The sequence below is a fragment of the Epinephelus fuscoguttatus genome, linkage group LG11 (assembly GCF_011397635.1).
Source record: "Epinephelus fuscoguttatus linkage group LG11, E.fuscoguttatus.final_Chr_v1".
Classification (NCBI taxonomy): domain Eukaryota; kingdom Metazoa; phylum Chordata; class Actinopteri; order Perciformes; family Serranidae; genus Epinephelus; species Epinephelus fuscoguttatus.
This window is the reverse complement of record NC_064762.1, coordinates 8,011,644-8,030,186: the sequence shown is the minus strand read 5'-3', so window position 1 is coordinate 8,030,186 and position 18,543 is coordinate 8,011,644. Positions and strand designations below refer to the sequence as shown.

Sequence of the window (18,543 nt, the reverse complement as noted above, 5' to 3'; positions counted from 1 at the left end):
GCTCTTTACATTACAGCTGTGTCTGATTTTGTCCTTTGGATGATATTTATTACAATAGAGGAGCAATGAATAACTATTTTAGTACGGCTGCCCCCAACTAAGAATACATATATATATTTTATCTCCAAGTGCACGTCACACACTGAGCGAGCCGCCTGTTAATGACGCTGTGGGCTAATGGGCATGTAGCTACTTCCATGTTTCAGATGATACGTCATGTTTGTAGTCGACCAATGAAGATGAGTTTACATATCACCTTGGGTTCGTCCTTCACCTTCTCAAAATGATCCCACACTTTGGATTTCCTGCCCGACATGTTATTAACTAGCCTGTGGAATAACCGCAGGTACCAGCCCTGGAAATTAACCTGATGAGGACACTTCCTGTGTCTGTCCTTTCAGATTAAATTCCCACATGGTCCAGTCATACAGGTTTGGATTTATTTTGACAAGGTGCAGCTCCTAATAGAGCTTCATGTTTGTTTTTTCTGCGACTAAACAACCAGTGATGATCTGCAGCTAAGCAGGAGCTGAACTGCGCCTGAGCAGCGTTGCTCACGCGGACGGTGTGGCCCGGGTGTTAGGCAATCAACTTGTTGCTCTGCCTCAACTGTGCAGGAGCCTGACCGACAAAAATTTTTAAAAGGTCAGAAATTTATCTGAACGTCCGGCAGACAGTCAGGAGCAGCTGATCAGTCCTCGCTTCCCCTATACAAGACCCAGGGAAACAGAAATTCGGACTGACTCTAAAATTAGTTGTGCAACCTTAAAAATTTGGTCAGAAATGGGATCAAATCAGGAAGTTCATATGTCTGACTTAAATCTGTGAAAAAAAAATCTAATTTAACAACCGGAATTTTCTGCAAAAATTAAAATAAAATTAGTGCGTTTATTAAGATTTTATAAATTGAATTAATCGTAATTAAAAATTTAGTTTATTATCATTTTCTTGTGAAATTTCATACAGAAAAAAATGAAATGTTGATCCCAGCCTGAAGCAACACAACAAGAAAGGATAAAAAAAATACATATATTATTTCCCTTAAAAACATTTACGTACAGAAGAAAACAGTCAGCAGCACAGTGCACACAAAAACATCAAGTGTTAAGTTAAATATGGCAACTGTTGTGTCAGTGAGGGACCAGAACTGGTGTGGGCGGGGCTAAAAGGTCAGTTATAAAGGTTATCTTAAGCGAAATTCGTGTTTGAATTTTAAAGATTAAAATAGTCTGATGGTGAATCTGCTCCTCTGCACAGACCAGATCAGTCCTCTGATGAAAAAGGCGAAGAAAGCCTGTGTGTCTGAATGTGCGCATGTTAATATGAGCGTGTGTGACTGTGTGAGTTGCCAGGCAGCCGAGAGCTGCAGTGAGGACCAGGGGGTCAGGAGCAGTCCTCTGGGACATCCTGACCTCTGACCTCTATTCCATAACTCTTTGTATGAACGGAAGACACAGTCAGACCTCATAGGATGTGATTGGTCCTGCTCCGCTTCCTTAAAGCCCTCTGGAATCCTGACATTTGTCGTTAGGGAAAAGCAGGAAATACAGACGGAGAGGGGGGGTGGAAATGATTTCATGGGCTGAAAATGGAGAACATCACAAGGCTTCCTCCAACCGGTGTTGACATATATGTAGCAGAAGTTATTATTTTCCAGTCTCTGAGAGAGTTCTCATTTTCTCCTTCTCTCTGTTGGTCTTGCTCTCCCCTTCCATCCATCCAGCGAATGTGTAGGAGGGATAAAGGTCGTCCTTTTGTCATCAAAACTCCAGATTAGTTTTGCCTCGGTGCATCTGACTCTCTGCTTTATCACTGTGGCCAGAGGAGCCACAAGGTTCAGCTCACCCCTCTGCAAAGTAATAACTCCTACCAGCTACTATTGCATTCTTCGCCGCTATCTCCTACACTACTATTACTACTCCATTCTGGGGTAGGGGGATTATTTTCATGGCACTGGCTTTATTGGGCTGTATAGTGAAGACTGACAGGAAGGCGAGGAGCAGGAGGATGTGACATGCAACATATGTCATGAGCCACGATCAAACTGACAAAGTTGTAATAGTCGCTTCAGTCCGCCGGGGCCCAGAGCCGAGCATAAACGCACTGCTGACAGCATGTCATAAGCCTATCTTGGTTTTATTTTAATATTTCTGCATTGATGTGGTTTGTGGGGTTCTGTAACTTGATGACTTGGGGATTTCTCTGAAAGTCAGTTTGGCTAATATTGCGGCAGGCTCCAGCACAAGACAGTGAAAAGAAGTGCTTTATTGAAATGTTTCCTCTGGCTGCGGCTCACAAAAAAACACGGCCGCAAGTCAGACAGAAGAAGCTGCCGACAGGGAATGAAGATCTTCTGAGGATTACGTAAATGTGGCATGTGATTTAGATGGGTATCTGCGGCAGCATGAATGCGGTGTAAGATGGTTACACTGTCAATTAGAGCACATGAATTAGCCCGCACCCTCTCGGCTCTCGGAGGGCTTTGTTAACCTTCTCCCCTCCGTGTAAACACTGCTGGCCTCTGCTTCAAAGGCTTCAGAGAGCTTCAGCTGGTCAGAGGTCAGCGGGGTCACTTTGAACTCATCCATTTTGGTCACCTTCAAATCCTAAAAAACACAAAGCGTCTCAGTGGATTTAAATTTGAGTGTTGATAGCTAAAGAAGTATCTGTGGTTGGATCATGTTGACTGGTGCACAGTTAGCTCTTAAATCTGTAACAACACTGTGTCTTATTCCTTCATTGTTTTATGCAGACGACAACAGAGTGTATTGATTTTAAAAATGTTTTTCTTTTAATGGCACACTGCTGTCAGCTGAGGCTCGATACAGCTGCAACGAGGACCTTTAGGTTCGTCAATATGTTGTCAGACATGCAGTGATAAACATAGCCTCAGCAAAAAGATAAATGCAGCTCAGATTTAGCTGGTTTACTTCTTTAGATTATTGTGGTGAAAATTGTGGTGCAATCTTAATATAGTTGCACAAAGGCCTTTGCACACTGATTCTGATGTGTTATATTGTTCTATTTGGTGTAAAAAAAAAAAATCTATTTTTTTCGTAAAAATTCTTTCAGTGGATGAAATGACTGCGCTCTGTTACTCTGTCTTGTCGTTGCTGTGTCCCGCCGCCACATTTTCTTCACTGATTCTTGGTCAGACGTCTCTAAAGGCTTCTGAAGGATGCATGAAACGTAGAAAATTGAACCTGACGAAAGTTTCGGACCTTTTTTTGACGAAAACAACAGACTTCTGAGTTCTGCATTGGATTGAGTACCCGGTTACTGACCTGCCAAAAGGGTGATTTGCTGATGATATTATGTCTTAATTTTATTTGCAGGTTTGGTACTGGGTGATTGCTTTGCTGTGAATTGTCAAGTGTTGGAGGTATCGACCGTAGAGATGTCTTTCTGTCTATCTATCTAATGTAATGGAACTAGATGGCACTCGGTTTGTGGTGCTCAAAGAGCCAAAAAAATACTTTTGAAAAACTCAACATCAATGTCTCTTTCCAGAAATCGTGACCTGGTTACTCAAGATAGTTCACAGACTGTTGTGAGCAGTTTCATGTAGAAACTATTTTCTTTCTACCAAACTACACTCAGCTACACGCCAACTGTATAGGCCAAAACACACTGGCGGTGTCATTGACATGAGTCAAGTGCCGCCGCAAGCGTATAACGCAAAATTGCACTACTTGCTTAATTCATGCTGCTTAATTCACATATCTTGCATCATTCACTTCACATCCATCGTGTCCATTGCTCCACCAACCGAGAATTTGCTTCTTAACGTGTCTGTACATTGACTTTACATGCAATTTACTCGCGCAAATTGTTGTGCGAAGCAAAAGTGTCAATACAACATTAAATATTAAAGTAGAGCCAGGAGAGTGTTAGCTTAGTTTAGCATAAAGGCTTGAAACATGGAGAAACAGCTCGCTTGACTCAGTCTGAGGTTAGCAATATCTGCCTACCAGCTAGGGCTGGGCAATAAAATGGATATTTTATCCTCATCCTGATATGAGACTACATATCAGCTTAGATTTGTCTTTTCTGTTTTAAAGGCTGCTGAACATTAAAATTATGTCATTTTGTGAACTCACCAGACTGTTCTAGCATTACGTCCACATTACTGATTAGAAAAGTCTCATTGTGAAAACACTAAAAGTGAACCCTACAACATCGAGGTTTTTGCTCAAAACCATTGTGACATTTGATTTTCTTCATGAAGCCCAGCCTTACAAAGAGCGCCTCTGCAGCTCACTGATTAACACATTATATCTGGTTTGTTTATTGGTACAAAAATCAAGTGTAAAAGAAAGTTGTGGTTTTATAGATGGTTATGGTGCGGAGTGTTTCTCCGGCAGGTGCAGTCACTCCCTGTCTTGTCCTCATTGTGAGGTTGCCAGGCAACCAGAGGAGACTCTGCTAAGCCAACTGGCTGCTGGTTGTGGTTTGATACAGTACAGACATGAGAGTGCTATCACTCTTCTCATCTTACTCTCTGAAAGACGTCAGCAATGAGCATTTACCGAAATATTGAATTATTCCTTTAAGTTTCGAGCCAACACTTTGTGCTGTGGATAAAAACATAAGAGCATGATGTCAACAGATCTGTCGCCATGACAACTGCAAACTCCATCTGCAGATGGAGACCATATAATATGGTTGAACAGCCCAGGCACCAGATGAAAATACTACGTTTCTGTAGGTGTAATAAGCTCAGGCTTCAGCCTACACAACGAAAGTATTAACTCAGTGTTTATTTATTGTTTATCTACCTGTGTATTTGTGTTTTATAAGTTGGAAAATGGCCCAAAAATAAAACGAAATAAAATTAAATTAAATTAAACAAAGTAACAAAAAAAAGTAAAATAAAAATAAACATAAAAATAAAATAAAATAAAATAAAATAAAATAAATAAATAAATAAATAAATTAAATTAAATTAAATTAAATTAAATTAAACTAAATTAAATTAAACAAAGTAAATAAAACAAAATAAATAAAAATAAAACAGGTTGAACAGATGCTTTGTTACAATTGATACAGTATGTTTAACAGTCTGACAGGCAGCCGAGGAGGAAACTAAATGCATGTATGAAGGTGAGATTCTCCCTCCTTTTTTTTTTTTTTTTTTTATTGCTTCAATACCAATGATATGCAAGAGAATACAGTAAGATCAATTTTGATTCCACAGTATATAAATTCATGTTAAACCGCTGCAGCCTTATTTCAGTGCACACTTTTTTTGTGGCAGTAAGGTGGGGTTGAAAAGTTCTGGAAAAACGTAATTTCAGAAGTAAAATAATGGTAAAAAAATGGCTGTGACAAGTTCCCACAGCCCGATGTTACTTATTCAGATTGACTGATTTGTCCAAACAAAAATTAATTACAATTTAAAACGGCAAAAATATTCACGTTTGAGACGTTGAAAACTGAAAATTTGTTTTGTTATTTGCTGAGTAAATCACTTAATCTAATTTTCAGATTTGTTGTACATTATAGTTTTCTGCTGTCATGTATAATAATATCAGAGCTGTTTCACTTGTGGAGTCGGAGGAAGTCTGAGTGTTCAACACAGTTGCCGTGGTAATTTCCAGCCTTTGTTACCTGTCAGAGTCTTATGAAACCTATATTCATGGCGGGCATAATAATAGAAACAATCTGACTTAAGTGTACCACCAACCTCTAAGTGTTAGAGAACAGTGTTTTCAAACGGAGAAAGCCATTTATTCTAATTGAGTGGTGTCTTTTTAAGTCCATGTTTTCAGGGTGCAGAGTGCAAACAGAGCCGGCGTGGTGCCGGACCACATCAAGAGACTGTACAGATTACAGTTGCCTTAAGCCGCACTGATTTCATGGTTTCCACGGTGATGTAAAACCTGTAAAAAGTCATGGAATTTCACAGTCACATTTTCCAGGCCTGGAAAAGTCATAGAAATAGTAAAAATCATTGAAAGTTTTGGAAAAGTCTTGGAATTGAGTGTTTCCCACAGAATTAAAGTGTGTGTGGCAGTAGGTGATGATGAAGGGTGGGGGGGACAATGACAGCAAACTACTTTTTTATTTTATTTTATTTTAATTTTTATTTCTGTTGCTAATTATTTTTTATAATTTTTTTATTATTTTATTTTATTTTTACTTTTAAATGCGAGTGTGACCCTTTGTATCAGTCTGTGCCCTGTCTCTAAATTCAGATGTTTTTGTAGGTCCGTGAACGCAGCGCAGGTGGTTCTTTGTTTTCTTTAACAGGAATTGTCCGCAGGGTGGATAATTGATCTGTCAATCACTTCAGAGCAGATCAGATCAGAACAATGGATTGGTGCCCGATGGCTAAGTGGGTAGTGCAGGTGTACCATATGCGAAGGCACTGTCCTTGACTTGCACCTCGGGTTTAATTCTGGCTTGCAGCCCTTTGCTGCATGTCATCCCCTCTCTTCCCCTCTCATTCCTAGACTATCCTGTCCAATAAAGGCAAAAAATGGTAATAATAATCTTAAAATCAGATTGATGGATGAGAGGAGCAGCTGCTGCGAGTGAAAGCGAACTTTTGGACCCAGCAGAATGAATGGTAAAGTTTTACTTTCAATGCGCTTCACGTCCTGCTGCTCCGTCTCTGCCCAGAGTGCGTTCTGCACTCTGATAGTGTGGTGACATATATATAACCAACAGTTTAGCGCTCTTAATGAGCGGCCCAGCTCGAAAGATAGAAATTAGGCAGATATTTTAATCCTTGCAGGCCAACACAAAGGAATGAATGTGTGGGAAACCCTGGGATTTTAGTGTGTCATGAAATTGTTACAGTAGTCTCACACTTATATCTTTCCACATAATTTAACTTACCGGCAGATTTATTTTCTGTAGCTGACGACGTAACTTAGCTCTAATATACGTTGATGCATGATGTTTTGTTTACCATCACATACGTTTCTTATGTGTTTTTAGATGTTGATATTTGGTTGAATGTAGGTTGTGACATCAGGTGACCAAAATTCAATGTCAGGACAACATCTAATGCTAACGTCAACTGATGTAGAATACTGACAACAGGTGGCGCAGATATTTTGTTGGTTTTAAGTTGTGTTGTTAGTTAGCATAATCGAACATCTTCCAAACATCTCATGCCAGCGTCATCTTGATGTAGAATACCGACATTTAGTCATTAGGTACAGAGAACAAAACCAAACATCTGCAAAATGTCGTAACATCCCCACAACATGGAATTCTTAAGTCATAGACATTTAAAATGTTTAGCTTGATTTTCATTCCAGCCACAATGTAACATCTGCCTGACCTAAGAGTCCAACGTCTTTCTGATGCCAGTTTGACATCTGGGGTCTCATTTATAAACATTGCGTACGCACAAAACAAGACCTCACGCAAAAGTTGTGATCTACAAAACCAGACTTAGTGGGAATCACCCATGCTTGTGAGCACCTGGGACACGGGAAATTGGCGACGCAGATGGTGAGGCGAAGGCCTGATTGTAGAAATTGTCAATATTTTTTTAGCACATGCCACGCACATTTTGAGCATGGATCTTATGCACTTTTATAAATGAGACCCCTGGTGCCAGCAGGGTCCCTTCATGTATACCAGCTACCTGAAATTATGTTTGAATAGAGTCTGAAAAATGTTGGGCAAGTGGAAAATGATTACGGGTCCTTGAAAAGTCATGGAAGATTTTGTCCGTGAATATAAGTGGGAACCCTGTGGTGCGCACAGACACTTAAATGTAGAGAGTACTTATTGACAGATAGTCAGAGAGTGTGCTTACAGTCCGATGCAAACACACACAAACGTGAGAGGCACAAAAAAAAAACAAAAAAAACACATGCACACACTAAGCCAAATGTGGACATGCCAAACAGAGACAAACACAAATCAAAACAAAGCATGCAAACACAAAAGAGATCCAGAGAATGAAGAAGACAGAGAGAATAGCACAGTCCCATCTGTCAAACAAATGTGAGGATGCTTCTCACACACACACACTCACACACACACACACACGCTCACACAGCAGCCATCATTTAGTCTGAACTTGAGCGATATCTGCCTTTGTCCTTTAGCAGTCGGTCCTGAGGGGCCGCTGTAGAAGTTGCATGAAAGTTTGTTTAGAGCTGAGCAAGTGCGTTAAGCTTTATGAGAGCCCATGGGAGACGTGGTGGCACAAACACACACTGACACACACACACACACACACACACACACACTCAGGCACGAGGCTTGGGCGGCAGCTCGCACTGGCCCCAACCAACAGTGAGGAGTTTGTTGTCATAGCAACAGTAAAATGAGATGACTTTACTGTCAGCCGTAATGTTTCATGGCCCCCTTGCCGCTATGGCAACATAACAAGGAGGAGGAAGAGGAGATGGAGAGAAAGAGAGCATCATCAGAGCCCATCTCTGCATTCCAGTGGACTCCTACCAGGAACAATGTCACTACAATGCCCTTACTTCCTTCCTCACACACACACACACACACACACACACACACACACACACACAGTGACAAGCCTGTCAAACACGCATAAACATACAAAGAGACACACACACCTTGAAAAGCCTGTCAAACACCCTTTCCACCTCGCCCATCCTTTTGATTACGCGCTCACTATTTTCAGCTTATCGTCACCGGGGCCAATTTGAATTCATTACGCTCAATGTCAATATTGGTGCAACAACGGCGTACCTCAGACAGGTACAGCTTGTTGAATGAGCGCGTGTGCTGTCAGGAAGTGTGAGGAGTGAAAAGAGAGGAGAGGAGAGGAGATCAAAGCCATGCAGCTCCGCCGAGCGTCTCTCTGCGCCGCAGAAGGAGCAGCGAGGGTGACTATAGGCTGTCCGACTATACGCTGAGCAACAGCAGCTATACATCACATTTCTATATTTAGCTCAGTCCTTCCACTACAGCCTATCAACACCGCTAAGGGACTGTTCGGTATTTATGAGGGGGGAGGAAGTGGTGCAAAAAGGGGGAGGCATGTCAAATAGTTTTTTAAGCACTGAGGAGGGACTTGAGTTTTTTATTCTGGCTGTATTTTGTCTTTATTTTACCTAAGGGTGGGCGATGTGTCAAATATACTCGATGTATCGCAGCTTGTTCCTTGTGGGATGTATAAAATGACTTTATCGCAATGAGTATAGATTGTCACGTCATTTTGTTATGCCACGGACATGGCTCTCTCCGTCTCACACACACGAAGACACACTCCTGAGCGACAGTGTGGAGCAGGTGTAGCGTGTCTTATCTGCAGGGCGGCAGGACGCTACTTGCATTTGTGACCATGGAGCACCACTGCGACCTGCAGATATCATTAATATTTGAACTGTAGAGCTGTTTGTTTGTTTCAGCTTACAGAGAATAAACTCACATTTAAAGACGCAGCGGTGACAGTTGAACTTTCTGCTAGCTGCTAACAACAACTTTTAACCTCAGGTTTTAAGTTTACGACAAAAACATCAACATGTGCGGCCTGAGATTGAGCCAGGGGCTTCAAAATAAAAGCACCAGTGGTTCAGCTTTGATGTATTTAAAGATAACAATATTTTATCTAAATTTATTGTAACAATACTTTATTTAACTTTGTTATACCAGTATTTTATTTAACTGTACTTTATTTACCTTTATTGTAACTGTAGCCTAATTCATCATTTTGCATTTTAGTACTCTACAGTAGTTTAGAGGAGATTTCAAAATATTGAGATTGATTATGTAGATTTTTTTTTTTTACCACAAACATGCCATTTTTTCTAGTCAGAATCTGTAAAAACAGAAATTATCATTGGATTTACACATTTCCCACAGTCCTTGGACGTGTCACTAAATAAAATGAACCAAAATCCAAATCCTGATCCAATCATGGATTACAGACCTTTTAGCTTTTCCTTCAGGCTGATTGATTTGGATGCTTACTAAATATGTTGGCTAATTCTAGCTCGATAGCAATGCTAATAATTGCTAGTGAGCTAGCTAGTAATGCTAGCAAGCTGTTAAAACTACAATACTACTCTAATATGTAGACATGAGCTATTAAATATCATATATGTGTATATACTAGATAATCTAACTAAATAATATTTTGAGGCAGGATGCCCCTTTGCTAAGGGGAAAAAAGTTCTTTCTTTCTTTCTTTCTTATAAAATAAATTGAATGACTCTCATTGCAAACCCCCGTCATCATCATGTGTATATATATCAAAGCTGTTCATGTGCAACTTAATATAAATGCATAGATCACTATTTTCCAGTGACAAAAAATTACATCAGTTAATCCTAAATTAGGGTGGAGTTAATCTCAAGAATGCTGCAGTTCAGAAGAAATGTCACAATTCATTATAACCATTCAGTTCATCTACTGAGAGTATGTTTCATGCCATATGTTGGTTAAGGGAGAAATTAAGGGGGAAGGGGCATCTTCCTCCATCTTACCCTTTCAAACATCAAGGGGTAAGTTATTAAAATCTAATTAGTAATTTTCTCATAGTGACTCAGGGAGACTCAAACAAAAACAAAAAATGTTTGTAGCTTCAGGGAGGGTCAAAATTTAAAAAAAAAAAAAAAAGAAAGAAAGAAGAAGAAGAAGAAGAATAAGTCAGACCCCAGCCTCCCCCCTCCTCTGATAAATAAAGAACAGTCCCTAAGTTAGCAGCGCTGCTGGGAGAGAGAGAGAGAGAGAGAGAGGGTGGTGGAGAGGTGGAGGAGCGACATACACACAGAGAAGAGAACGGGGAAAAGAAAACCAGAGAGGAGTTGTTTTGCTCTGTTGCCATGGTGACACGGCGACTGGAGCTGTAGCGAGCTGACAGTTGTCACGGCACAGCGGGTTGCCATGGGTGACAGCTGTCAGTCAATCACGCAGAGTGAGGGGACAGATCGGCCGATGATCACCTTGGATTAGAGAGCGATCGCAGCACACAGGGGCCAGCCAGAACATATCTGGATTTAATCCCCATGTCCTAATGGCGCTGCTCTCTGGTGTGTGTGTGTATGTGTGGGTGTGTGTGTGTGTGTGTGTGTGTATTCATCCATGTTTGTGTGCACGCTTATAGTTTTGCAACTGCAGTCTGGACTTGCAGAATTTGTGTGTGCATGCAAATATAGGTTCTCATTTTCACTTTGTATGTGTGCCTGTAAGTGTGTGTGTGTGTGTGTGTGTGTGTGTGTGTGTGTGTGTGTGTGTGAGCACGTGTTCATCCTAGCGAGGGGGATGTGTGTGTGTGTATTTGTGTCCAGACTCTGAAACATGTTCACAGGGTGAGTGGAGCAGATTACATTTAGCTGCAGCCGCTGCTGCCCGGGTCCTTCCCACAGCTGTCTGTGCTAGAGGACAATCAAAGGCCTGGTTTGTGAGCCTTCTGATTGTGGTGTGATGCTCAGACCCGCTCCCCTTCAATTACCACACTCTGCCCGCGTCTAACGAGCACGGCATTGCTCTTATGTTGGGAGAATTACGGTCTGATTAGAATAGGGGTGGATTTGAAGTCACACTCTGAGTTGTTTCTTTCTTTTCTTGGCAGATGTCCCGATCATGATCACCTCTGGTCACAGATGCTGTGGGACTAATGCACGCCTCACACCAAATGACTTTTCAAGCAGTTTCACTGTCACAGACAATTCTCCAGTGTCGGAATTAGGGCTGTCCGGAATACCACTTTTGGGGCTTCAGAGCTTCAGGGATAATTACCTTCAAATATTCAAAGCTTCGACGTAATGCGACAGGACCTTGGGGGGGTGGTAGTAATCAATCATATTCATATACACTAATCAACCATCCAAACCCAACCCAACTTTAGTAGGACTTGCCACCTCTGTGTGTGTGATAGAGAGTGGGAAGAGAAGGTGCAAGGTGGACAGTTGCATGGAATATTTCTGTAAGTTCTTAATAAATCAAACGCTGCATGTCGAGCCATGTCACTAGATGGAAAGCAAGCGCTTTACCACAGCCGCAGATAACTCTCCGCAATTCATCTCACCTGTTCCTTTTCTTTGTTGGACAGCCAGTTTAATCGTTTGAAGCTTTGCTAAGGACGCTGGCCACCTACTTTAAGTTTCCTCTGTCAGTTTACTGGGATAAAAACAAAACAAGATGCATTGGAATATTTAGATGTTGATTACCATGGCAATGTTGAAGCTTCGAAGCATTTGGGTCAGCGCAGATCGGAATGGAGTCATTCGTCCTTGATCTTAATCGTTTTGTCTCTCATCTTGACATCCAGTCAAAATCTCTTGCTCATGCAGATAGTTCAATAACATGAACATTGTCAACAACCAATAGCTGCACTCTCTGCAGCGCCATACAGGAAACATCAAACCTGGGAGACAGGAAACTTGGAGGGGACACTTGAAAGGTGCAAGGTGAACAAGTCTTGATTCTCTTGTTCTGTGGAAAAGGAGGAGAAACTGGTGGAGTTGTGGAGTGAACAAGAATCAGTGTTTAATTTGTATCTGATCCACCAACCTGTACTTCTTGTGGTGTGAAATCTTAACTTCTGAAACAGTTCACCTCTCAATCCCACTGTCTCCTTACATTAAAATAGCGCAGCTAACCAACAGAGGCGACGAAATCCAAAAGTTTGTAAACAAATACAGTTTGTCCTTGATCAGAACACTGTCGACATATGACGTCTTTACCTTGTGTTTCTGGAGTTAAGTGTTTTGCAGACATGTAAGGAATTGTTAAAATATTTTTTTACACAGAACCAAACAAAGGCGGCATTGTGCCGCTCGAGTGTGTGATTTAGACAGCATGCTGGCATCTAGGGAGCGAAAGAGGTGCCACAGGCGTGATGTTAAACACAACAGCGTTGCATGACATATAATATATGCATTGGCAGCGCTTTATAAACAACAACAATCATTTACCGCCTCCGTTATATGGCGACTGACCTCGTCCTCTGGTCTTAAGTGTAGGAGCTACCAGACCTAATTGTTTTTCCAATTTCATGACATTTTTGCCCGCTGTTCTTCTTCTTTGAATTAGCTGCTAACAGCCACTAGTTGCTTTTAAACTTCACAGCAGTGGGACGCATGTATAACACGTCATCAAAACTTCACATCCATGTTGTGCTGCTGGCTGCCACCTTATCAAAGACGTTCATTAGGCGCTGTTACTACCTCCACTGCTGAATTCGAGGCGAGACAACTCTGTCCCCCAATTCCATGATCAAACCTTTGATAAAGAACAGCGAGGCGGTTCAACGGCACGAAAATCCTGCCTTGAGCAGGCAGTGTAAAGAGGGTTGTAGTCTTTACATGTGAGAAGGTCCAGACTTTAGCTTTTCAAACTCTTTTCAGTCTTCTAATGTATGACAGACAAAAGTCTGACCACTGGACACTTGACTCTTTGCAATGCTCTAAATCCAGCAATTGAAGTTTATTCTGCGCTGATTCACAGTTCCAACCTTGAATATGTTCTCCTGCTGTAGAGACGTCAAAGCACCGGAGTCACCTCTGTGACCCTACAACTATTAGACCTTTAACAGTGTTCATATGTTATGACAGCACCCCCGTGTAATGTCAATACTTTGCTGGTACGATAGTAATTAGAGGGTAGTTGAAAAAGGCAAGATTTCCTCAACCAGTGAAGCACTAAATTTGCCGTCCCAGTCAGAACTGGAGAGAAAGCCCCAGAGAAAAATGATGATGTATACTTTTCCCCTCAGATCTCACACACAGCCTAATTGGGAATGTGGTCAGAATCTTGTTGCGTGTCTCCACCCTTTGGCCTTTAACAAAAATTGAGGCTTTATGTGAGAAGCCAAGTGAATTTTACAAGCTGACCTCGTTTTCTCCTTTTTCTCTCCCTCCCTCCCTCCTTCCTCCTCTTCCTCTTCTCTCTGCAGGAGTGAGCCCTGGGCTGGATGGGACCCACCATGCCCCCCAGTAAGAAGGCCCAGAGCCCCAGTAGTGGAGCCAGTGCCTCGCAGGGTATGAGCCCACCGTATCGGCAGGGGGACGCCGCCACAGCAGCATCCGAGGCGGAGGCGGCCGACCTCTCCCTGTCCCTGTCCGCCTCCTTCTCCAAGGCCGAGGACGAGGAGCTGACCAGCCTCTCCTGGCTCCACGAGAGCACCGACCTCCTCAACAGCTTCAGCCACTCGGGGCTGCGTAGCGTCTCCCCCCTGCAGGACCCCGACGGTCAGCACCCGCGGTCACCCTCCTCCTCGTCTCCATCCCCGGATGACCCCCTGCTCGGCGATGCCCACTCGGCGTATGACCTAGCAGCGGGGGCAAACAGGAAACCGCCGTACTCCTTCAGCTGCCTGATCTTCATGGCTATCGAGGACGCGCCGAACAAGCGGCTGCCGGTGAAGGATATCTACGGCTGGATCCTGGAGCACTTCCCTTACTTTGCAAGTGCTCCCACTGGCTGGAAGAACTCAGTGCGCCACAATCTGTCGCTCAACAAGTGCTTCAAGAAGGTGGATAAAGACAGGAGCCAGGTAAAGACACCAGCACTCTGTATTGGATTATATATACTTTACCAAAAACAAAGGGCCGGGTATTGACTTCTACTGTTTGGTTTTTGGTTATCAAAAACATGCTCCAGTTCTTTTCCAGTTGATTTATTATTCCCTGAGCACATTAACCGACCTAATCAGGAACATTAAATGTCCTTGTATGGCTGCTTGTTTTAATGCAGCATTAAACATGAATGCTTTTATAACTTATTTTCATTTCACCACTGTGGTGAAACGTATCACGTAGTGTTGTATTATGTCTCACAAGGGGTTTGGTCCAGAGGCACCACTTAAAAATGTCCTGTGACCTAAATGTGTCCAAACCATCCCCTTAAAGTAAAGGGCAGAATTCTGCTATTAGCAGGCCACTCATTTTTACATTTTATCTGCTGTAGTCATGAATGTGATTCAGACAAAGTGGAATTCAAGAATGTAACTGACTTTTGTGCAGGAAGAAATGTTACTCTGTATTGTTCAAATATTTCAAAAGACAGTGAGTGGATAGTTTGTTAGGGGCTTTCACACCTAGAGTCGTCTCCTTTGGTCTGAATCAGGGACTAATTTTGTTCCAAAGTTGTGTAATTGTCTTCCTTAGAGCTGACACCTTCTGGTCAGTTGTTCTGGTCCTTCTAAATTCTCATTGGTCGGACAGTCTTTGGTGTGACTTTTATAAGCAGCGGCGTTTTTTCCCACCAGCCGCTCTTCTGCAAACGGCCGGCTAAAAACACCAGAGCACTGTCAGGTGCTGCGTTTTTTCAGCTGGTTGCATCTGGTTGCTATGATACCAAATATTGAGATGACATGGAAATAAAAAAAGTCAGCACGAGGCAGAGGACTTGCTTTGAATGAAGGGAATGTGTAAAGTATTTGTGTCTTTATGCTGCAGACAGCCCAGTTTAATGAAAAGACCGTCTTTCAGGCAGTGAAATACGTCTTTAATGTTACTGAGCAGCAAATGTGGAAACTGAGGATCAGTCGTCACTAAACAGAGGGCCAGTTTTCATGTACAGCGTATTTACTTATTAATCAGTTGTAATTATCACAGCAATTAAGCTATTATCTCACACAGTAAAGGAGCTGTTGGATCTGAATTTCTAAATACACATGAACCCTTTAAAGATTAAATAAAATCCTGATAAAATATTTGTTGCACAACTAGGCCAGTGTGAAACAAAGGATGTACTCATCTTCATGATCCTGTCATTTCCATAAATGTCTAATTGTTTTGATGTAATCAAACCAAAGTTTTAGTTTAGTTTAGTTTATTTAAGCAGGGACAGTGCAAATAAATAAATACACATGGTATTAAAATGCCAAGATTAGCCAGAAAGGTTTTTTTTCATCTGCGGTCTCTTGGCCAAGATGTTACACAAGGCTACTTAAATTACAACAAACCACAAAAAAAAAACACAGAAACAAACAAAACAAAATGACAAAAAAAAGAAAACAGGGCATACACTTTAAAAGACGAACATTAGTATAATATACTATAATATTATTGCTTCACAATATGAAAAAAATGATATTGTGATTATTTCAACAGATATTGGAATTGAATTATAAATCAGCATTTTATTAGGGTGGTAATTTTTGCCTTTCTTTTTGTCTAAAATAAAATATAAAAATGAAGATGATGGGATTTTTGCTGAGGTCTGTCCCAAACAAGCACTTCCATCTGGAATATGATTTGAAGGCTGAGGCATCTCCACAGAGCCACAATGCTTCAGTAGCTTTGTTTCCATCCAAAAGTGATTCGAATCATTGGGAAATGCACATTAAAGAAATACGAATCCTGTGTGGTTCCATTAAATGTACGGACTTTGGTGAAAACTACGAACTTGCGTGAGTTTTCCGCAGAACCGGAAACTAAACAAGTCTCGCATTATTCTTCTTCTACGTTTTCTGGCGGTTGGCAACCAGCTTGTAAATGCATTACTGCCTTCCCGACCCGGAGTGTGGATATCACCATGGAGAGAGGTGCGCTACGTCAGACTTAATTCGAACATAACTGTTTCCATCCCCCGTTTTGCGAATCAACATTTTTTCGAATCAACATTTTTTCAAATCAACCAAAACCCGGCTAAAGCGAGCGTATTTTAGTTTGTGCACATCAGGGGATTTTAATTTGAATTTTGGCGTTTCCATCATAATTTTCCAATGCGATACTTCTAGATGCGCATCTAAACAGGCTGATGGAAACATGGCTATTGATAACAGTATGATGTGACAAATTTTAGCTGAATCAGAAAAATAGCAGCTGTGATTCGGATATTGCAGTTGGCCATATTGCTGTTGTGATAATATTTTCACTGATTGTGCAGCCCCACCTAATATTGTGAGTGGTGATACAGGTGCGCCATATCAGGATATCACCAGTATAATTTTTACTATGATTTGAAAAATTCATATTGTGATATTGGAAATATTTCAACTTGTTAACATAATGATGTCACACTGTTACCCACGGCAAAAGCAAAATTGTAAGAGACTCCGCGGTGGTTCCAAAAAGAGGAGCAGCTTCAGTAGTGTGGAATAAACTGTGGCGTCCTGAATGTTTTACTTCTCTTAGCGCTCAGAAGGAACTCATTCAGCGGCTGCTCTGGCAGCAGCACAGCGTCTCTCCCTCTCCTCTCTCACCGTGCATCAAGTGATTCTGTCATTAACCTTTAGTAATGTAATCCTACGAGAATAAACTCCATATATGTGACTGTGTGATAGTTGTGGTATCATAACAGCCTATCAAAGGCTACAGCATGATGATTAGAGGAGAAATGGCAGAGCATAAAGGTCCAGGTGGAAAAAAAAACCTCAACTCAATCATTTAGGATTTTACTAAAAGAAGGAAATCACCTTAGTGGTAGATTTTATATACTTGAACTATTAATATTGTAACAGAATCTGAATCTCACTCTGAGTTACTGTTGTTGTTCACAAACTAAAGAAATAAGAGATCTTTTTTATTTAGTTTTTGCTGAAGATTTGAAGCAAACTGTGAAACTAGATCGCTGATTTTGTTGCGATTCCACGTTCTTAAATTAATAATAACATTTTTTTTAACTAATTTGTCACATCGTTAAGAATATTGTTATCACAAATATACCCTGAAATATTGTGATATTATTTCGGGGCCATATCGCCCACCTTTACTCCAAACACAGACTCAGGTATTGAAAAAATAATTCCCCAATTCAAACCAGTGCAGGGATTTTTTTTATTACCTTTCATCAGTGGTCTTCTTGATACTTACAGGGTAAAATAACAACACTCGAACTGAATGGTAAACACAGTACGCGGCTGATTATTCCCTCTATCATGTGTGGTTATAAGTTGTTTCACAGCCAGACAGTTATCAGCGGTTTGCAGGCATATCCAACTTGAAGTCAAACATATTCTGTATTTTGTCTACAGCTGTACCAGATTCGGCCTTATCAATACTTGATGATCTCTGCTTTCATAGTTCTCTTTCACTCAGACGTTGTGCGCTCCCCCAGTGGGAACAGCATTTCGCTTTTGATTTAAGTCTTGATACAGTCTTTTATACCGGCTTTTCCTATCCAGAATTCACTCCATTAAACACTCGGGGTAAACGGGGAATGAATCCCTCACTCAATTAGTGCTAAATTAATACTGGAGGATTTAATAACACAGATGCCAGCAGACTTTAGATTTCATCATGCCTGAGGGTGCTGGTGGGGGTGGGAGGGGGCAGGGGGGACAAACAGCGCGGATCAATGCTGGCTTTGCGTGTTTAGAGATTATACTGGAGGATATGGGAGCGCTTTCCCTGACCAGTGTGTGAACCTGAACTCCTCCTTTTATGAGTGTTGAGGAACAAAATGGTTGAAGGATGAAGAGGTCATAGTGTGTGTGTGTGTGTGTGTGTGTATGCGCACACGCCCTCACGCTATGCTGTCATCTGGCCCTTGACTACAACGGCGCAGAGTTTCTCTTGTATACATATCTCCATAGTAACTAGGTTGCAGTTGACATAAAAGTATGCTGTTGCTGTAGCAACGGGAAAACTGATTTGGCTTTACTGACTTAGGCGTGTGTGTGTGTGTGTGTGTGTGTGTGTGTGT

The 18,543-nt window shown here is 41.5% G+C and overlaps 1 protein-coding gene across 2 annotated transcripts in view; it reads left to right on the top strand.

Annotated features, from left to right (window-relative positions):
- Positions 1 to 18,543, top strand: part of LOC125897082 (forkhead box protein N3-like) — a 101,104-nt gene that overhangs the window by 32,419 nt on the left and 50,142 nt on the right. For both annotated transcript variants that reach the window (XM_049590144.1, XM_049590145.1), the window contains exon 2: positions 13,847 to 14,446. In XM_049590144.1, the coding sequence (XP_049446101.1) occupies positions 13,865 to 14,446 (582 nt within the window). In that variant the 5' untranslated portion in view covers positions 13,847 to 13,864. The remainder of the gene's footprint in view (positions 1 to 13,846; positions 14,447 to 18,543) is intronic.